At 44.6% G+C, this 22,979-nt stretch overlaps 1 protein-coding gene across 23 annotated transcripts in view; it reads right to left on the bottom strand.

Moving 5' to 3' along the window:
• The window catches only part of ank2b (ankyrin 2b, neuronal), a 186,512-nt gene that overhangs the window by 83,676 nt on the left and 79,857 nt on the right, over positions 1-22,979 (bottom strand). For 18 of the 23 annotated variants that reach the window (XM_037112353.1, XM_037112346.1, XM_037112343.1 and 15 more), the window contains exon 1: positions 17,488-18,013. The exons of 2 other annotated variants lie outside the window; for them this stretch is intronic. In XM_037112353.1, the coding sequence (XP_036968248.1) occupies positions 17,488-17,616 (129 nt within the window). In that variant the 5' untranslated portion in view covers positions 17,617-18,013. Of the gene's footprint in view, positions 1-17,487; positions 18,014-22,979 lie in introns of those variants that run through there. 3 more of the 23 variants (XM_037112349.1, XM_037112348.1, XM_037112347.1) reach the window with 1 other exon arrangement.

The following is a 22,979-nucleotide window of genomic DNA, read 5'->3' on the forward strand; positions in this document are numbered from 1 at the left end:
GATGTTGACGGTCATCAGCTGCTTGCAAATGAACACTTCAGTGTCATCTGCATAGCTTTTACATCTTGCTCTGTGCTGTCGTCCTAAGTGGCTGAGTGGAAGTTGGGTTGGGAGAGCTGCGTTACTTTGACTCCAGTTCCAAGTTTTCCCTTCCCTTTTTCAGTAACTTAACTTCCAGTAACTTCCATTCAGGGAGCCATTTAGCTAAACAGCAAACATGATAAATACTTGAAAAAGGGTGGGTAAATAACATACTTTTGAACCCAAACTCTACGCAGCATTATGGTTAATCCAAAATGTGTGGACCAAGTATAGAACCGTGTGTGCATTTCTTCTTAGAGGTCCTAATTAGTCTTGCCACAAGAAACTTTAAGGAGCAATTCTTGACTAATGTGCAGTGGACACTCACACGTTCATGCTAAATGCTAGCATAGTAACAATTTTGTAAAATATACAGACATACTGTATCACTGCGGTTCAGAGCGGCTCTATCATTCATTAAAATAAACAACAATTAAACATGGCCTTCCACTGCTTTGTCACCTAATAGGCCTTTTTAGTTTCATTAACCTTCTCCTGGATGTAATTCACTTAACGTGTCCTCCAATCTCCTCTCTAAACAGCCATCATCTGCCAAAATAAGTCATTCAATTAGGTTAGCCCGCTGAAGAATTTGTGTGTGTGTGGTGTGTGTGGTTTAAAAAGACAAAGGTCAAACAAGAGGAAGGTTAAATCATGTCTTCGGCTCATCAAAAGTTTAAACAGGAAAGTCACAACTTTCATTTCTCCACAGCTAAACTAAATTATTACGCCTCTCCCCTCCCATCCCACACAACCCCTCCTCCTCCTCCTCCTCCACTTCCCCTCCTCCTCCTCTGTGCTCCCTCTGTGGTTTGGTAATCCACTGGGCGGGGCAGGCATAGACAACAAATGCTTTTAATCTGTGATCGACCATATGGCTCACTGGCTGCGGAGGGAGGAGGGGCGTTGGGTAAAGCCACTTGTACTGCATTATGTTCCCGCTGTGGGGGGAAAATGTGATGGTGTGTGTGTACAGTAGCTGCATGGAAGGGTTTAATGGCGGTGGAAAGGAAAGAGAAATGTTTGATAATATAGGGCTTGAAACATTAGCAGCTAAATGCTAACATAGGGTTTATCACAAATTACATAATAAATCATGAAGTATGGTTCATCTTTTAAGTTTCTTAGCGTCAATGTGCGACAGCTAGAATTTGAGTACAAAAACAATGGGTCATTCAATTAACCTTTTTTTTATTACTAACATGACACTACCAGCTGACATTAGCTTGAGGCCGACGCAAGTCAGATACAAAAACTAACAAGAAGTGCATTAAATGTAACAGAGATTTGTAATGCAGCGGGGGGGTTGCAGTCAGTTATCCAAGCAAACACAAATCTGGGATTTAATATTCAACACACTCTATCAGGCACATTTCTGCCACATGTACATATACGCATTAATCAGCGTTAAACACCAAGTAAACCCAGTTTTAACTTGATTTGGAATGCAGGGTCTATCTATAAGGAACAGGCTGTTTAACACAACCGCTATGAAAAAAAGAAAACATGAATTATAGAAGTTGGAGGCCAGGTTGCTATGGAAACACAGATTTGGAAAAGGTTTATACATGGATTTTTCTTTTGCTACACAATAAGAGACCTGCAGAATATGGCTTCTTCTGTGTCAGACCTCAGTTAGACATAGCTTACTACACTACTGTACTGACCTAAAAGTGACAGGAGAGTGACATGTTGAAAGTCTCCCAAAGACAGGACTGATAGCTTTCCACCTTCAATGGGCCACAGAGCTGCGGCTAGAACACTTCTTAAGATCCCATTTCCTCCTGTTATTAAAATAACATCTGCATCTGATCATGGGCGTGATAATGTACACCTTTTACTGATGAGAAGCCAATAGAAAAGCTTTCTAGCATATGACCATCGGATTACACATAATCATTCTCAGAGTCGAACGAAAAGGTGTTGCTGGGTGGATTTTTCTCTCAAGGTTGTAGTCTGGCTGTATGGACTGGATTTCCATCAGGCAGAGATCTGATCACGATGCAAACTACAGAATGTACATATGTGATCTAGCCAATCAGATGTGTTCCGATTGCAATACACGTGTGTGCTTTCACACCTGCATTAACCAAGCTGTCCTCATCAAAAAGAAAACTGCATGATTGACTAACTATTAAAACAGCTCATTACAACCCAGATTTACATTTGTTTTTAGACAGCGACCTCTAGTGGCGGTTGTTATCATAACGGCAGCAATGGAGGAATTCATGAAGACTGGCAAAGTCCGCTTAGGGATGAGGTCGTGTCAGACAAAACTTTACTTAGGAGGCCACAGCTTGTGTCCAGTGTGAACGCGAAAGTCAATTGATCTTCTCGTTACAATGCAATGAATCAACCATTCAAACACTGCTGCAGACCAATTACACCCCCTTAAGGCAACAGCAATCCAAATTCCCCAGGTCACATTCTGATCAAGCATCTGACATGCAGTAACAAGTCTAGGGCATTTCATGGAGGCCCCATCTCTCAACATACGGGACCCAAAGGATCCACTACAAACATCCCGTTGCCAGAACCTAGGCCGTCCTATGACCATGCCATGACATTTGAGAGCTGCTTTGGTTCAGTTTCGGTTTGTTTCTTAATATTAAGCAATGTTGTGGCTGATCAATGTCATCTTATGAGACTTATTCAGTCGTTTAGGTATGAGGACGTGTTGGCATTAACATAGCTTACAATACCCAGTACCTTAAATTCTGTTGTCACCACTGGTTAATGGTAGGACTGTTTTTTAAGCAGTTTTAAAAGTCTCAAGACTCTCAAGTTTTAAGTCATTTCAGGCAAGTAGAGGTCAAGATGCAAACTGGCAGTTGTGTTGTTTTTAATCATTCAAGCTGAGCAGCGATGCCAGACATATCTGATACCTATTTGTATTGGTGAAGGAGTTTCTTTCTGTTTGGGGAGTTGGACAAGCTACAGACCCTTCTCTGACTCCTAAAGAACTACTTCCATCAATAAATCTGCGATATGCACCGTTGAGGCCCCAGCACCCATTTCTGTGTGGACGCACAGGCTTTACAGAGGCTAGAACTAGTGCCTAATTCTACTTGCCCATCTGGCCCATCCAGTACCAGAAAGATAGTGCAGCAAATGTTGAGTTTTACTCTTGCAGTCAAGGTCAAAGTCAAAAAAGTCGGGATTCGAGGTCAAGCATTACAGTCCAAGTCAAGTCCCAAGACCATCTTTTTGTGACTGGAGTTACTTGCAGTTAGTTGAGATACTTGTTAACATGTGGAAAAAATACCAATGACCTGGCACTGGATAGCGAGAGTCAAACCAAACTAGTCTGGAGCTACACTATCCAGCTGGTACTGGATACTAGGATGGGCCAGATGTTGCAGTTCTGCAACAACTGTAAAGCCTGCCTGTCCAATCAGAAATAAGTGCTTGGGACTGCATGCTGAGTATCAACCAGCCGCTTGACTCAAACACTGACTGAATTTCCAGCTTCACCAATCCAACATACACCATGTATTCAGTGTACATACGTATGCTGCACAGATTAACAGGGTAATCCAGATTGTACACCTCCCACACGACCCAGGTCATGTATCACAGAGGAGTCACGGTTCTGCAGTTCAGTCTGACATCCAAGCACTGAGATGAAATATGAATATGCTTTTTACTACCATATCCATATTCTCCATAAAGGTCAGAACATAAAATTTTTTTTTTACCTTAGTATGATCTGTTAAGACTGTCCTCTGTGTTTTGTTCTGATTTATGTTTCTGTTACTAGATCCTACTATAAATTCTTCTCATGATGGTTTCCCAGTTTCTCCAAGTGAATTGTAAAAGTTGCATCATGAATTGTCTTCAAAATGACACTGGCATGGAAACAGCTACAGTTAACCAAAGACATTAAGAGACGAAGGCAGGAGCAATCAACTGGATTCCTATGGTTATTCCTATGTTTTTCCTTTTTAAAGGACCCTTCACTGATGGCAGATGCCGCCATGCAAGGTGACAAGTGCACATCAGAAGCAAGTTGGGGTTCAGTGTGTTGCTCAAGGACACATAGACGTGCAGCTCAGCTCAGCCTGGGGGAGCTGGGATTTGAACCAGCGACCCTCTGATCACCAATTTTGTAATCTGTTGAACTGATTAAAATAGGAGCCATTTATGCCTTTATAGCCAACAGTAGAAACATGACAGGAAATTAGGGGAAAAGTGGAACAGGAACTTGCACTTTTCTTAGATGGACATTAGATGGATGTTATTTTTGCAGTTTTTGAAAAAAGATTATAAGCTTCTAATTGTCTCTACTTGTCATTTTTGTCTGTCTATAAGAGGGTGTGAAGGTCTGAAGGACAAAGAGTGAGTAATCACAAACACACACACACACACACACACACACACACACACACACACACACACACACACACACACACACACACACACACACACACAGGTACTGTGTGTTGTAGCTACTGATGTTGGTGCCTGGCCTGGATCCAGCAAAGCAAATTAATCTCAGTGAGCCTCTCTACCCCTGCTCTGTTTAATTGAATTGGTGTGACATTAACATTGTTTCAAGCCTTGCAACCTTAGCATAGCATCTCAAAAACACCATCAACCAGAGAGGAAAGCTGGTGTGTGGTATGATGAACCTGCCAAAAATAGGAGACATAACACCCACAGAGCTGTATGAGAGATGAGAAGAAGAACAGCTCTGACTGTGGGGAAGGAGAAAAGACAAGACAGAGAGAGGAAATAGATGACAATTTGAAAACTAAATCACACACACACACATGCACACACACACATTCTCAAGGTAGTAACCCTAATATCACACCTCTTGGCACCACATCGTTCTGACTGGTGTTCAGACGCTGTGCTTGTCCGTGTTGACATTGAATTTAAATAATTGCCTCCTGCTCCACCACTCACTGTTGTTACTACCTCCTTTTCTTCCCCGAGCTGTCTGCTCCATCCTTGTTGTTTCCCATCAGTTCTCGAATGCTTTGCTCATGTGCAATCTGCATTGTTGACATCAGATTCCAACCTGTGGACTCTTCCCTAAATAAAGCTGAACGAACCACAGACATTCATCACCAATTATCAACTCTGCAGCTCCCATTAGCTTTATAATGTGTTCTTTTGCCTTTTTAAGATCAACATTTTGGTTTTAAGACCTACGACTTTATGGTTTGGCTCTGTCTCAAGAACCAGTCATTTCTCTCAGGAGATGGTGTCAGAACAGAGCCAGAAGAAAGCTAATTATTGGACTTATATCAATCAGGTGGACACAAACTCCAAATGAATGCTAGTCTGACGTTCCCTAACATGATCCATATACACTTGAGGAGTAAGATCTTTTTTTTTTTTCCCTGATCTACTTAGCCCCTAAAAGGTGACATGAGCCAAAACTTTTTGGCCGGTGCACATGGGAAACCATCCTCCACCTTCAGGAGCTTACAGTATACATTCTATATAAATCCTTAACATCACCTTTAAACCTTTTAGTTTCTCTAATGGCGGCAGAGCTAAATATACTCACTTCACTGAGAAAACCTGAAAATTTCATCAACCAACTGAACCAGATTTACACATCTACCATTAAAAAAAATCATTACAGATGTAGGGTAGTCAACTACGAACCTTACCAAAACAAGTTGTGCTCTGATTGCGGTAAACTTTCTCACAAATATATTAAACCTTTTTCTGCAAAAACATGTATGTTTAGGGCCCCCCTACCCATCCATGCAACCAGTGTCACAACAAAAACCCATGAAAAATAACCTCAGAACATGCAAAAATAAAATGAGTCGTCCATCTATTTACGTACGGGGACTAGACACCACTGGTGGTAGGTGAGAATTTGCAAAACAAGGTGGAGCTATCTCGAGCGCTGTACTCCAGCCAGTGGTGGTTTCAACGCCAAGCCACGTGGGCCAAATTCCCTAAAAGTGAGTGTAGTCCATTAAGACCTAAAGTAGCTAAATCTTGACTTCTGGGAAAAAGACGTTGAGGCAGATAGCTTCTTTTCCAAGAGAACTTTGGTCTCGGGCTAAGCTCCTTTGGGTGATCTCTCCCCTTCCATAACTAAGCCCCACAATCATCTGCTATACAGGCACTGCGCGTCCAATTTTGGGCCACGTCACTCTGACACTCCCACTGGTCTAATGGTGACTCCATTGGCAGACTCAATCTGTTGATGTCTCACGGAGACCTGGAAGATAAAACGGTGGTCTCCATTCATAAACTGTTAGAATGAAGACTGCTTTCAATTTAGGTGTATCCATCATGGGACACTAAAACTACAACAGATAATTTGCAAAAGCTAACTCCTGCTTGCACTCCTGTCTCACTACGTAGCCATAACCCAGTAACAGTGAATCTCTCACTTACAGGGCAGACCGTGCTGTTACACTCTTTAGTGGATTCTCCCTCTCTTGGTTGCTATGGCGATAGGATTGGTATCCCTCCTGAGCTGCAGTGTCCCATAGTGCCACAGCAACCAGATTATGAATGCTCTAATCCTGGATTTTGCCAATCCCAGTTCAGCATCACACAGTGGTGCATGTTCAACATCCATGTACCATCAGTGGGGTGTGCGTGTGTGTGTGTGTGTGTGTGTGTGCGCAGCTAAAGGGAATGTTTTAAGCGTGCTCTTATCATTCCACCATAAAATCCAGAACAAAAGTCTGTGAAAGTTTCCGATGAAATGATTATCCAGCAGGCGAGCAGCTGTGGTAATAAATGAAACCGTTATCAGTTCTTGAAGGAATGTTTAGAGTTACCAGAGCAGATTACACTGATTGAAATACTGTAACACACTATTGACATAAACAGAGTGTGCAAACATTCTGCCCAAATCTAAAGAGGATAAATTTCATCCATATATAGATGAAAAAGAGGTGGGGGGTGGGGGTTGGTGAAAGCCGGTGATTAACATCTCCGCCGCAAACATTTTCCCCCAAATTGCATCGGCTGAGCACCCAGCTGTGGCCTGAGATTAGATGTAAAAACAGACAGGAGAGTGGCTTTGCCAGCAGGACTGCTAAATAATGTACGTTAATGCTTTGGAGGGGGTAGGAGGCTCAGAGCATCCAAACCAACCCAGATGGAATGTGCTTGGTAGAAACAGAACCTGTAAATTTTGCCAACATTTTCGTATGCACTGTATGTCCACTGGAAGCCCCGAACTCATACTCATGTGGCTTTTCAGATTCTTATATAATGTTCCATCATGAGCACATTCAATACACAGCGAGACTGCATTAGCTGTATTAGGCCCCATGGCATGACTTTTGGCTCTTCTTTGCAGACATAGTCAAACTTATTTGAGCTTTGAAACCAAACGTGTTGACCTTTTAATGCGCTTGTGAGTTCCCAGAATTGAGCAACTTTAAGACCTCAGAATGATTCGAACGAGCCCGAGTCTCTTTCCGCATACTGACGGCAAAGGATCACATGGCACACCGGCCAAAAAGGGCGTTTTCTCCCGCACAAGATCATTACTAGAGGAATGCCTGGAAATACATAATAACGCACAACACTGCAGTCTGATGACTGGAAGGACTTCCTGAACAAAAAGGGGAATTCAAATGATGAAAAAGTAGCCATGTGCAGTAATACTGATCAGTGAGGACGCCATGTGCTGAGATGCATCGCGGTGCATGAAGAATCGTTATGCATTTGAGCAGTAGTAGCTCAGAAAATGCACAATATTACTGACGGAACTTCTCTGCGAGTCTCTCCCACCTTCCGTTCTACAGCTATGCCAAGTTGAATGGCAGCCTTTGCGAGCTGGCTTCGACGGGCAATCTCAAGGGCGGGTTTGTCTCCATGAAAAATGTGGTCATATAATTTAATATAGTGTTCCTGCAAGGGTTGTGTGTGGGGGGGGGCTAGGGCGGCTAAATGGAATACCGAGTGCCAGAGCACCAGCCATGAAATATTGGCATCATCAACTCCGACCAAATTTGTTTCAACCTTTGTATCAGACAAACCTGACTGCTTGAATAAATCAGTGACAAGTGAAGAATCTACTGTAAGCTTCAGGATTCTGTGGGGGGGCAACTAGCTTAGTTGTTTTCTCTATTTTCATAAGTCGACTTACAACCCCCTCTTTGTTCACTGACACATGCGGTATGTGTCGACACATTTTCATCCAGCATTCTAGGCTGCGAGAAATGATTAATTAGAGTAATACAAAAACTACATCTTCCGTGTGTGTGTAAAACACACAGTCAGTGTTTAATGCCTCTCAGTCAGCGCTGCCCACACACTAAAAGAGCAACAAAGGGTGTGTAGAGACAGAGTACCCACTTGGACAGCCACAGGTGTCCTAATGAGTCACACACACAGAGGCAGTCACACACACAGCGTGATGCTGCAACTGGCAAGCCATTTTAAAAGAACTGTTCGTCCGTTTCTGTCCCTCTGCATATTTCCCCCGACGGCATTTAAATGCATCTGAAAAAATATTGTGTACAAATCCATTATGAATCACTCTTATTTCAATTTGCAAGTCCACAGAAGCTCTAAATAATGTTCCCGCTGAAGTCCATTTACTCTGACAATCTAATACTTTAAAAGGTTAAGACTAAAACGCACTGTGTGCACGCACACAAATGGCCACAAAAACAACCATGACGAAATGGGGCCCTACAGCAGATTAGTCGTACGCCATCAATCTCCCTGTTATATTTTAGAGATAGCGACAGGAACAGCAGAAAACAGAAAGACTAGGGTGGGGAAGATTAAGGGAGCGAATTATGTAATCGTTCAATTTATTTCAATCAGACTCTGGCGGGAGCTTCATAACAACTCCTCTGGGTGAGTCGATCAAGTAATTAAGTATGAAATGTTAGAGCCAAACAAGTTTGTACGATAAGTTTTTTTTTTTTTTTTTCCTGCTTGACAGCTGGCACTGTCGTCAAGGCAACTGCCGCTGGCTGAGAAGTCAGGTTTCTCTGCAGTCGTACTGATGTAGTAACACAACAGAACACAAGCAGAACCGGAGACGGTGGAACAAATGTGTCACGCTAACACGTGAATTATCTGCACATGCAGTTTGTAGCCAAATACAATTCTGGGGGAAAAAAAAAAACCCATAATGCCACAGTTGTGTTTTTTCTTCAGTGTACTACGCACAGATTTTGATCTGCTAATTCACAGCCGTAATTTCTCGTGCCTTCATTTGATTAAAGGACGCTAAATGGAGCATCAACATCACAAACCACGACCAGTCAGCGCCAGCATTTTAAACTGATGGCCCTTCAATATCCATGCATAACAACTCCAAAAAGCAAGACAGTGACTGTGAGGGAATGATGGTCAGGGTCATGTGATAAAAATACCCACAACGACTCGTCTCCAGTGATTAATGCAACCTTCATTCCCACTTCCCTCACCACACTCTTACTTTATGCCGCACTAGATAAACATCACACTATCCCAACGTACGACCGGATGCATTGGTAATAATTCAATAAAAAAAACAACATCCCAAAACGATATGCTGGTTGGTACAGGTAAAAGACAGTACTGTATTAAGAGTCCAACTTGAAGCAATCCTTCTGTATCGATGTATATTCACATTTTAGAGAACAGATTTTTTTCCACAGGCATTGTAAACAAGCCACAAACAGCATTCAGAACCATCATAGGATACCAGCTCTTACACTTAAGCTACAATTAATAAAACTCCTAAGGACAGATGGTGGGCAGGCTGGGTGAGTAAATCATGAGGATACATTACGTTTCAACTGGAACTACGTAATCGCCTTATAGTGGTCACCAGTGGTTCGGTGTGGTTCGCCAAGCTTTTGGAGATATGTCACTTAGAAAGATGTAACATTTTCTAGCTTTGTCCGCGACTACATGCGACTCCCTTCTGCACGGTGATACAGTTGGCAGGTGTAGTTTAGTGGAAAGGAAGCAGCAGTCTATCACCAAAACTCCCAACTCACACCAAGAGAATCTAGATAGACGCAGATATCCCTTTTCTAATGTATCTAGGAGTAAAAGGTCAACAAGCTGACCCTCATACAATATCTATCTGAACTTGGTTAACATTAGCCATCACGTGCTATTGGTCACACCAGTCCAACTTAAACTGTAGTGACAGAACTCTCACCGCATGTGCTCCTCTGTCACATGTGACCCCACGGTCTTTAACCATCGACGTACACCTAGTGACTCATGTTTTTTTTTCTTGTGAAAGATTCCCATAGTTATTTTTGGTCATGACTCAACATGCGGGAAATCGATGGAGAGAAAAAAAAAAAAAAATCACTTCTCTTCTCCATCTGTGTGTTTTGGCAGCTGATGCAGACGCGAGATACTCCACTACTACCACAGCATCCTCAACATGTGGTGCAGCGAACACCCGCCGGTTTACCACTTTTTTTTTTTTTTACAAGAGGAATCAGTTTACCTGGACTTTGCACCCTGGCGTGTATCTTTCCTCATCGCTGTCATTGCAGATTGCGATGATGTAACCATTTTTATTACACCTGACGTCCAAATCCCGTCTGCCTATCCTTTATTGGGATTCACCTCGCCCTGCCTCTCGTTATCAGACAGTAAGATTCTGCTTCTTGCATTTCAATCGAGTCTTAAGTCTCTCCTTATGTGAGCTGGTTCATGCTGTGTCTCTCTCTCTCTTTCTGTCTGTCTTCCCTTGCCTTTAGTCCAGCACTGCAGTGCGATCCTGACAAGTGCACCTATCTCCTCTGCAAGGTATAACACACACACACACACACAGAGAAAAAGCTGCGACATTCCGCCGTCTCTGATTCCACCGGATCGCTATCTCTTCCCCTCGAAAAACACGTTCCCTGTCACATTCGGCTTTTCCTTTCCCACCTTCCCCTTGTTCTGTCTCCGCTCTGTAACTGCAGCAGAGCAGGGTGCTGCTCGGTGGCAAACTGCGCATTCACCTTTCATGCGCCCCGAAAGTCCTGACTAAAGCAAACGTATCCCAGCATACCTGTCTCTTTCTCTATGCCCGTGCATACCTGGGCACATTAGTAAATGTTTGCTCGTCAGTTTTTCGCTGACTAAAGTCTCAATAATGATGACAGCCGCAAAAACCAAAAAAAAGACAACAACCTACTGACTGCAGTGATTCATTTTTGTTTCGAAAAGTGAATCATCAGCAGCACAAAAGCAGCGCAGTGTAACTTCTGAAGAAAGAGGGAGCAAAAAAATGAGACGGCAATGTTGAACACAACTGAAGCTCTGCAGAAGCTGGTGAAGATCCCTCCATGTTGTAGATACTCTACATTATGACACAGCTAAACTACGGCTGGAGCTTGTAGAGCACAAATCGGTGAAATGATAGGCGATGTAAAGGGTTGTTTTGGGACTGTGCCATATGTCGCGTGGGAGTCACTGGCAGTCAGTCGTTCGCGTGTGATGACGTGTTGGTCCAACAGCAGTGAATTCATTAAGATCCCAGAGGTTGTGAGGGTGACTACGATATACATTGTCGTACATTGGCTTTTACAGACATTCGGAATTGTTCCCGAATTGAACTTTTACTGTTGTTTTCTCCGAACGTGTTAAAAGCTGTTCAAACACTTCTCGGACAGCCACTGGAGGACCCCCGCTGTGACATCAGAGAATAAGGTGCGCCGATTTCCCTGTAATCTGCAGCCCAGCGCCGAATTACTCTTAAATGTGCCTAATGCAACTAATGAGACTGATGAAAACCCTGCGACATCTGCTCCATCTTGCTGGGTGCCACAAGCACATAAAACAACGAGAGAGTCTCATCAAGATATATCACGGCGTGAGGCTGGCCGGGCGTGCCACATTCATCTTCTCCCGGGATTTTACGACGACAGAAATCTGGATCCTTGCGCGTCGCGTGTGATTTCAAGTGCCTGACTCACTGTGGGCACCGATTAAATCACTCATTTTTCAACGGTGCAGTGATTCACGTGCCTTACCAAGCTGTAGTGGAGTGAATAACACACGGAGATGCGTAGACACTGAACAAGCGAACGTTTTTCACCAGCCTTCTGTCTAATACGTGCCAATACATTTCACCTGATGACTTTCATTTATTTGTGTTCATTTCCGCAATGTGTTTTGTGCTTTTCTGTGCGAGAGCAGCTTTCTGGCTGGTAAACGGCTGGATTACGTCGAACAAATAACACAAAGCGCTGTTCTGTGCGTAAATCCAGAGCACCACCTGCTTCGGAGCAGAGGACCTGACCCAGAAACCTCAAAATGTTGACCTACACCTCACAGGAGTTGCCATTTATATACCTACTGTCAAAGGTCACAAAGGTCAACTCTCTGTTTGGTTTTTTCCTGTTTTTTGTGCCACAGAATGAAAATGTTGGGATGGATGTAACATTCAAACACAAGGTGCACACATGCGGTTTTTGTGCGTGGGTTATATCATTCCTTCACTCTGATTGGCCGCGGGGTGTCAATTAACACCTGCTGTACGCACGAGCTACAGGAAGTACACTGTCCCCCTGAACTTACTGGTATCAAGCAGTAACCTCACATCGCATTCGCTATTCAACTCGCTGCTTCAGGCTATGAAGCTAGCAGGACACACAGCCTGCCGTTTGCTCGTGAACATCTTGATATTCATATGGGGATAGGGACGTGCCTGGCTAGTTAGCTGGCCTTGTTGTTAAACATACCATCGAATAGCATTACACAATATAATACTGTAAATGATCAAGTATTCAAACGAAGTCTTAAATAATAACTATTTGAGTGGCCAGCACCAACGAATACAGTCGCCGGATCATGGAACTGTGAAGAACTACCCAACAGAGCGGAAGGTGGTTTGCTAAAAATGGCTAGAACAAAAACCAGAGCACTGCAACAGCAACAGATTCATCTCATACTCACTACGCTAGTTTATTATTTTTTTTCCCTGTCCCAAGTCGCTTCTCGCATCCGTCTTTGTTGTATTTTGACATTATCGTTAAATGAAAGACTTTAATGTTAATCAACATCCGTGAGATCAAAGTAAATGGGTACCAGGGACAGGAGGGATTTTGAATTCGCGGAAAAACCCTTTAGCGTGCAACATCCATCGAGGACGTGGACAGACGTACTGAGGGCAGATCAACAGCGACTGAAAAACTGAAAATAGTGGAAGTGAATGGAACAGTGCTCCTATTATTGATTATGCTGTGCGGTGCTGATGCACATCATACCAAATTCATCAAAACAGCAGGTAAATGTGGAGGGTGAGAGTTATTATTAACAATACACAACATCAGCAATGAGCTAAAACAGGTGCACATCATAAACAGGGGTTTTTATCTGTTCCTCTGCTGACATTTCAGTGCATATAAAAGGAGCTTGCAGGTTACCGATCTACAGAACTGTGCACTGGCAAGTTAAAAATCCCATTTAAGACTGGGCTCGGGTCACCAGATGTTCCCTGAGCATGAAATGGATATGCGCCGCGATCAAACCAGCGAAACATGTTTGGGATGCATCTTGCCTGCTCCGTTACGTAACGATAACGGCGATGCGACTGCAAATGTGCGCTCGTGGTGACGTGTTTGAGGGGAAATCCAATATCAGGTCCACTATGCGGGTTTTCCTTATTTCATAACGGCACGCTACAGCCATGCTTGACCGGGCCAAGCCCTCTGATGGCATTTACGCGGCTTAATTATTTTTCAACAGGACCTGAACGCCGGTGATGAACTGTGATTTGACAGCGGTGCACGTGAAAGTCGGCCCTCAAGCCCTTGCTGGACAATCCACCACATTGAAGCTATTAATTACTTTTATGTGTGTGTGTGTGTGTGTTTGTGTGTGTGTGGTGAGAGAGAGAGAGAGAGAGAGGGAGAGGGAGAGAGAGAGAGAGTGAGAGACAGGCAGAGAGACAGGGCACACCAGTAATCCCATGTGATAATCTCCCTGGCAGTTCAGTCAGTAGTAATAGCAGTGAAGGGGGCAGAGACAGAGAAGACGCTGTAAACAACATGACAGCTCTTCATCCGAACAGCTCCAAGGGTCAGACACGGACTTCACCTTTGAAAGACGTTAGTCTGTATCAAAACCATCGGCCATCACAGGAGGAGAATACTGGTGTTCAGGCCTGTCTATCAGCAGTTCCGCTGCAGGCTTGGCGTCCTGACATTCACATCACACCACACATAACTGAAGTGCACAAGGGCTGGGCGAGTCCAGGAGGGTGGACGTTTGGATCTACACTCCTTCACAGTTTACATATCTGCCTATTGGACCACGCTGGTAGCCGAATTACTGCGCAGGACACACGGTTGCAAACTGTCATTGGTCCAGTGCCTCTCTCCCCATTTCCTGATTACTTCTACCTGTCCAGCCGTTTCTCACTCCCCCTCTACTGCAGTAATGTAAAGAGGCACAACAGTCTGAGTCAGGGGACAGTTGGTGCGTTGGATGGGTGAAACACTGGACCGTCTCTCCAGAGACCAGAGTTCTCGTCCTAGTAGTGACCAGGAGTCGAGCGCAAATGACGACAACAGTACAAGACTTAACAAATTAATCTTAACCCTAAATATGACCTTATTTCGAAACCTGCCAAAATATTTTTGTTTGCCTAAATCTGAGTAGTTTTATAGTCTAAACTGAATCAAGTCATTTTGGAACCTAAACCTAATCAAACCACAACTGTTGGGCAATGATGATAACAGTCCAAAAGTCACAATATGTCGAGCTGGGAGTGTTGAAGTCTCACTATCCAATAAAGGGAAATTATCTTAATATTTGTCTCTGAAATATTGAGTATTGTAACTAGTTGGAAGGTGTGGCTTAAACTTAAGCACACCATTGACATGCAAATGTATTTGCAGTTTGAAATGAGCGCATGTCAAAATGTATGGTGGTTGTGTTGGGTGTTTCTTCAAAATTCCACATTCCATTACCATCATGGAACATAGAGCTTGTCCTGTATTATCCCTGGCTTAAATAGTTTGAATTCAACTTCCTTATGTCATCCTCCATTTCCACTGAATCCAGTGGCCTAAGCTAACACTTCCAAAAGGTTAATAACCAGGTTGTTTTCATCAAACAGGCCCATTCCTTTCATACAACATTTACTGGCATCAGCATGAATTCCGCTAAGCGACACACGCCTCTTCTAACAGTGCAATGCTCTAATCTGTGTGTGTATCCGAAGCCTGTATGCTCGCACGTCATGTGCTTTGCTGCCAAAAGAGCATGCACTACAGTAATCCTGCACAGAATCATGTCCACAAATATGCTGCCGAAAAATGGCTCGTTAGAGTAAACACCTCGCTATAAAACCGCTCACCGTGAAATACAGTATATCTCCATGGAACAAACTTGCCAATAAAACCCCACGGAGGATTTTTTTTTTTTTTTTTATGTTGGCGTGAGAGGATGTGTCTGCTCATGAGCAAATAGAGGGAACATACACTACGCAGCCGAGCAATGCGCCAGAGACTGATCTGCGTAGGTACTATCTATGGAGACGAGCTGAGCTGTATGAAGGAATGTTACAGCACAAAGGCTGTTACAATGGTGCCCATCCGGGGACAATTTGAGCAGGGAAACAGCAAGCGCTGATTGAGTGATTGGCGACTTGACGAGGTCGTTTATAATACTGTGGCAGGCACGTGACGACGGGACGATGTGCGCAATGAGGGATGGAGTGGGGAAGATCCCTCGGCAGATGAGGTGAGGACAAGCGCCGATAGCAGGGGGGATCAAGCGGAGTGCAATCACTATGGCCATGTTCTGTCAGAATCACCGCTTATTGTTATTTGTGCTTCTTGCGGATGACAATGGACTGGTAACACCGATCGCTGAACAGTGTTTGGTGCTTTAGATCTTCAGTCTTGTGCAAGATTTTCATTCTGAACACACAAGTGTTTCTATAAATTTACTCTTTCGTTCCCTCAAAGAATACAATTAGATGACAGTGAAGGTACAGATGGAAATACAAAAATTATCACTGGAACTTTATTTATGTAGAATCTTTCAAAACAAAGTTACAATGTGATCTACAATAGGAAAAATTAGATAAATTTAAGGAAATAAAAAAGATAACATTGTCAATAAATAGTTAAAAAAAAGTTATTTGGTGCAATATGTAAGAACTGGCAACCTGTCAAATTCATACTAAATAAGGAGAAGCATAGCAGAAGCAACAGCAGCTATAGTTAGCTATTTAGCTCAGTTAGCCATGCAGCTAGTGGTCTGAGCAGGGAGTTTGTTGCACTTTACACTACTAGCTCAGCGGTGTTCGATCGTCAGGTGGCGAGGGTTTTCTGAGCCAGGACGGGGAAACGGAGTAAAGGGGAATTCTGGCAGGGAGAAATGCTGGAACTGAACCAGAACCAGGCGAGCTGGAACAGAACCAGGCTCAGTGGCCTCTTAGAGAAAAAAACCCTTATCTGAGGCAAGTTTGACTACAGGAAATGTGTGAAGCGCGGAAGGCGCTAGAAGGAGGTCAGGCATCACACAGTACCGAGAACCAGAGACCCGAGCTATGCTGGACTATTGTCTCCTGAGTTATGAGTGGTATTACGAGACAGGACTGGCTGAGGCTAGCGGGTTAGCAGGCTAACTTTAGCAGACAGCTCTGCAACAAAGCACATGGATCGCTTGAAAATGACGGTTGTGACGTGCCTTTAAGGTACGTCAAAACTGTTAGTTTTTGCATTGTTTGCAGTTATGCAGTTATGTTATTAGTTGTGGTACAGTTATGCCTTGTTTGTATTTCTTTAAACCAGAAGAATAGCATTGGAGGGACCCGGTTAATCCCCTAATAATAAAGGTTAACAGCTGCTAGCTTGTTAAGGTTTGTGCTATTATATAACAGGTGAGGTTAGGCTTCCCTGCCATTTGGAGGCTGTTGCCAGGTCCATAGAGAGTTAGCAGATTGCAAATATAGACAGATGATAGAAAATCCCAGGCTTTAGAAACAGTAAAGCAGTAAAGTTGTACAATCACTTCTAAAACTGACAAGGGTATCAGTGATCATTTTCTTAGCCTGCAGGACAATCTGATATTGGTTCATTGTCTCAGGTGAGCAAATCCGGACTGCAGCACTTTAGTCACCTGAGCATTAAAGGACAATCCTGAATCAAGAATAAACACCTTGGCTTTTACCCTCTTGTCGAAAACACAATTACATAAAGCACCAGACTAGAGGAGAGATTGTTAATGGTGATTATAATTGTATCTGATCGAGTGTCGTTCAGCTGCAGAAAGATTCTGACATGGACAGACTTTGATGATGATTTCTGTTCTGCAAACTCCTCTGCGATCCGCGATAATGGAGTCTGACAAAGTCTTCTTCATTCAGTGAAGGTGAAGTGATGATGATGAGGTGGAGGGATGACTGGAGGTGGGATGAAGTAACCAGTGAAACAGCGATTGGTCACACAAAGCGGGAATGAATAGGTGGGTGATTCCAGTGAGTCTGCCCAGTACCTTGCGCTTGCGTTCAGCCCGTTCCCGGGAACGCCTCCTCCTCTCTCTGGCTTTCTCCAGAGCCTTCAGGTCCGGAGGTTGATCCATTTCGGACCTGGCCTTCTTAATGTGAGCCGCAGCGTGAGCCATGGCTGCACTCTCTCTGTCTCCACACGAAGAAAAACTAAAGCTTTTTAGATCAGTTTCACAAGTCCAGCTGCCTTATTGGCGAGCCCGTCATCAAAGGAAACAAGCCCGCGCCTCGCTAGGTGACTTTCTCTGACCGGACGAATCGATGCGAGTGAATGTAGGCGGGGGGAGAGGATAGAGGTGACGCTGATATCCCCTAGTCCTCTAACCCACCAGCTCTCCTCACCCATGCAGAAAGTGTGAGCGTCTGTAAAGCCGCCCTCCCTGCTGCCTGGACAACTGCATCTGAGGCACGGATAGAGAGAGAGAGGAGGGGTGGGATGGAGCACGCCACCAAGAGGTAAACCAAGAGACCAATGGAAACGCAGAGGAGCTGGAAAGAGACAGAGAGAGCTCCTCCCCTACCATTACCGCTCAGCTGCAGAGGTAGCGGCAGATGCACTGGGAACCTGGGAAGCCTCTGATTTGGACTCTCTAAACACTAGACATCCCTGCTCATCATGTACCAGAAGGGGGAGGTAGGGCTTGGAGGTGGGGGGGAATTACAGAAAGCGGGGTGAGGGAGGAAGGGAGGAGGAAAACGACCTGTGGGAGGGGAAACAGGACACGGAAGCGTCACTGAGTGTCCTTTGGAAAAAGAGTCAGGGAGGTACCACTTCTCCTGGAGTGAGAGGGGGTGTCTTCCACCTCCCCCCCTGTCAAGAAGTGTGTAATGGTTCAGCCCGCCTCAGTGACTGTGAGATTTCACAGCTCCAGAGCAAACACACAAGCATAAATACACACAGAAAAACACACAAGTCCTTCTCCTCGAGCTTGCCTGTAGTCATGGAAAAGGCAAAAAGAAAAAAATACTTGACATCTTCGGACTATATTCCGTCTAGATTTAAGGGCACGTTAAGGGCATAGAAGCCATGGTACGAGCTGAAATCAAATGCATCACGACCTCCAACACTTGTACTTGATATAGAGCTGCAACAAGTAGTTGATTCGTCAATTTGCAGATTAGTTGGAAACTATTTGGAGTACTCATTTCACTCATTTTAAAGTTAAAAATGCTGCCATATGGTGTGATCCCAGCTTCTACACACAGCACACCGGGATGTACAACAAAATGCAAGTTGTAGTCCCTTTATGCTAAACAAGAGTAAAGATTTTTGAGGAGCAAAGCTGCTGTCTGGTGGTAGATACTTTGTATCTATTGTCAGATGGCGACAGAGTGAACAGACTGTGGCTGGGGTGGGCGTGTATGATGGTACATGAACAGTCTTTGGGTTTCGGACTGTTGGTCGGACGAAAGTTGCAATTTAAAGTAGTCACTTTGTGCTCCGGGAAACTGTCTTAAGCATGTTTTCACCTTTTATAGACTAGACATATTAATCATGAAAGCAATCACCAGACAATGAAAATGATCGTTAGTCGGAGCCCGAATATACATTTCTGTACTATAAGCAGAGACTGAAACAGTATGAGCAAAGGATTCAGTTTGGCAGTCCTCAAGCTGCACAATCCCTGTCCATGGTGCTGAACTGACAATGCTGCTCACTGAAGTGCACCTAACCAGTCTTACCAGCCGGCATCTCCGGTGCGAAAACAGTCTTGGGTCAGAGGCGCTATAGAGGAATGCAGTGGCTGTTTTCATCGGCATTATCAGCACCGGTCTCAGTTCAGGCTCAGGAAGCAACGCGCATCATACCAACAAAACACTCTTCTTTTCACACAGATCAACACACATCAACATATTCAACGAAATAACTTGCACTGGTATACCAGCAACACATGATGCGCTTGCATCTATAATATCCAAGTCTTTGCTTTGCACTCTCTGAGGACATCTACTGCATTGTTTATCTTTTCCAAGGCCTCACCCCTTTTTTGTTTTTATTACCATGGCGCCACCCCATGGCCGCACCTAACATTACAACTAAGAACAGGTGGAATATGAGACCATCATGCTGAGCGGAGGTGAAGGACAAAGCAGAGGGATCGGACAAGCAGTCCATAGGTGGAATATTAGAAGCTCCCAAACAAGATTATAAATCAACATAATGACCTTCAAGGTCTGCTTTGTAGCCTGGTGTACAGAAAATTACAGCTCCACCTACAATCGTGGGGTCCTATAATCCAGAATAACTCCCATCGTCCTGAAAACTATTTCAAAGGAAGGCAGAAGTAAAGCAGATGCTTGCACTAAATCTACTAATCTGGGCCAGATCTTCACTAACAGAGTTGGTGTGTATTATATCAGTAATCGGCTGAGGGTCTCAGGGATTAGAGGACCTCCAGCTGCTTCTACCTTCCCAGCATTCCTCAATACTGGAGCGAACAGCCTCCACAAAACCCGCGCATACATGTACAAACGGCCCTGATGGGGCCGTGACCTCGGAGCCCCGTGGCCTCGGAGGTAGTTAGCTCAGGTAATTCGTTCTGAACCGGCTGGAGTGAGGGCGAGCCAAGAAAGGCGATTAGGGTGAAAACATGTCACCATGTTAGCGGGTCAGTTGTGTTGCAGTCTCCAAAAGATCCTTTCAACAACTTTCTACACCCAAAGCACATGAATATAACATACGAATATGTTGTGCGATATTTTGTTTTGTTAGTGACTTGAGAGTAGAAATGATCGACGTCTTCTGAAAAATTGGTTCAAATCATAAAAAGTGGTCGCTGCTCATGTGATAATATAAAAGATTTGGGTTAATGTGATGAGGGTCCACCTGGAGCGGCACACCCAGGGTTCGCTACTCCGCCGAAGATGTCCTTGTCGATCAGTGTGTCCTGTGTCAACAATACCTAGAACCAGGCCCCCGATGTCAACGTGTCTCCCTGTCCCAGTGTCCCCTTGAACTTACCTGGAAGAAAACAAAGACAGAAAGGTTTGGTTAATGTTGGCGGCATTTCAGTAAATCCAAACAAGCGATGATGAGATACTGGTGATAAAGCATGCAATCTAACACCAGGACTTTAGGGAGTTCCACAATAATGCGTGACACAGACACCAGATGTCTAGGTAAACACTAGGAAAAAAAAGCTAACAAGTTCCTTTAAGGAACAATTCACCCCCACGTGCCCTTATTAAAGCTGCTATTATAGACACACAGAACATGTTTACAGAGGACCTCAGACAGAGAGACGCCACACACTTCGTCTCCGACCACCCAGAGGGACTTCAATCCCAAGACATGGGTGTCAGACCTGGTTTTGGGGGGGGGGTTATCCCGTGGGTGCAGAGCAGACAAAGAGGCACCGCTAAACCTTGCCACGCCTTACCCTCTCCAACACCAGCATACGCTGTCATCAGCGCATGTATCATTACAGAGCACAGCTTCTGTATCCGTCACAATCCTCATTTTCAAGTGATTAGCAACATATGTGGCACGTGGAGTGTTATCTGCTCCCATTGTGTCCGCCTGTGATGAACTGCGCCTCAAAACCATTTAAACACAATCCCTCACCTCTGATGTATGCACATGGTGGGGAATCAGACCATTGAGGGTTGGGGATGGTGCGCGTGTCGTTCAGAGGCCTGGGTGGGGGGAAGGGCCTCTAATTTATTGCCGCTGCCAAAACCAAAGCCAAATGATGCCCACGCTGTTCAGATTGAGCTGTAATGTGTGCGTAATGTGCGCGCCCAGATAGTGTCAACATTCAACAGTGGAGCCATTAAGCTGTTTACCAGCTTCGGTCTCTCCCAGTTGTCTGATGGATCCCGGGGGACAGATAGAGGCAGTCTGACCAGGCCTCATGTTGCAGCTCTTACTGCAATAGCTGCGACACCGCTCGCGCGTCGGCGATCGTACGACCGAATGATCCCCTCTCGAGCCGTTGACACGGCCCAACTGCACCCGAGAGCCTATCTCCTGGCTGATGATTTTAGAAGAATGTGTTCCTCATTCTTCTGTTTACTTTCTCTCCAGGCTTCCTGACCAGTTTTCTCTCAGCAGCCGGTGACAGCTTGTGTTTTTCTTCCTGATCGTGGCAGTGACGCAACCCCGCCATGCACTTTATACTTACAAACGTTTGCTCCTCCAGTTGATCTTGGGGCATTTAACCGCCTTGAAATGGCTGTATGTTACCGTCCTGACTTGTTCAAATCAATAATGCGGATCTTCACTTATTACTATACTCTTACAGTAAAATTTAGGTTTCCGAGGAGGAGGGGATTCTAAGGACCCTGACTTCTGCGTCTTCCTTAGCCATCATTTAGTTGGAAAATAAAACGACTTAAGGATCGGCTACAGCCTGATTCCCTGTAATGTCGCACTGACAACAACTTTCTGGGAGACATCTGACAGTTGATTTGCATTGCAGAGACATATGAAAAGCCGCAAACTTGTTTATTTCCTGTTGTCGTTTTCATCCGCCACTGCAACATTCAGCACTGCTTTTATGTTATCCGTTGGTTTGCCAGTGTCTTCGATATCGAACCAACAGCAACATCTCAGACTGACTGCTGCTTTTGGATTGACTAAATTAGCAGAGATAGAGGTGGAAAATCTGTTCAAGGGAGAGTTGGCCGCAGAACACACCTGACGTCCAGATACAAAGTTTTGTGTTGCAGAATAATCTGGCCACTTCGGGGCAGTGGAAGGTGCCGTAAACACAACAATCCTGGTCCTGGTTGTCTATTTCCCTGCACCCACAGACCTGATTCAAATGAATGGGTCGTTTACGAGGCTTTAGCAGAGCTTGATGAGGAGCTGGTCATTTGGATCAGGGTGTGTCGGAGCAGGGAAACATTAAAACACGCGGGGCGGGGTGGCGGGAAACGCACTGAAAAACACTGCCTTAGAAAAGTTAACGTGCCAAATGGCAGCAGACAACAAAAGCGCTGTCGTACATCCGGCAGACACACAGTAACACCAGTAACACAGAAACACATTCAGCATTTGGAGAAACAAGACGCTAAATGCAATTCAAACGGTGGGCACGCATTGAAAATCGTCATTTTTACACTTTTATGGTTGATTCTTTTGTTAGACTTGCACTATCACGGAAAGCTTCATCGTAGCAACACTCCCGACACAGCGGCTGCTTTCCATCGCCTAGCAACAAGGGTGTAGGGCGTAGTCAACGGAGACAGTGAAGCAGAGGAAAATAGAGAAAAGACTCTCCATGGGCAGAGTGTGTGTGTGTGTGTGTGTGCGTGTGTGTCAGATAACCCAGTCCCTTGGGTTTCATTAGCACGATACTTCCTCACCTAACCGAGCTCGCACACTGAGACACGAGGGCTCGTATGAGTGTGTGTTACAGGGGTACAGAATGTCAGATGTCATGAAATGAACTAGTGTCCCCATCTCTACTGCTTGTACTGATAGTGGACACAAAAGGGCGAGGGAGCAGTACAGAGATAGAGAGAGCGATAGAGA

Source organism: Acanthopagrus latus, chromosome 10, assembly GCF_904848185.1.
Source record: "Acanthopagrus latus isolate v.2019 chromosome 10, fAcaLat1.1, whole genome shotgun sequence".
Taxonomy (NCBI): Eukaryota; Metazoa; Chordata; class Actinopteri; order Spariformes; family Sparidae; genus Acanthopagrus; species Acanthopagrus latus.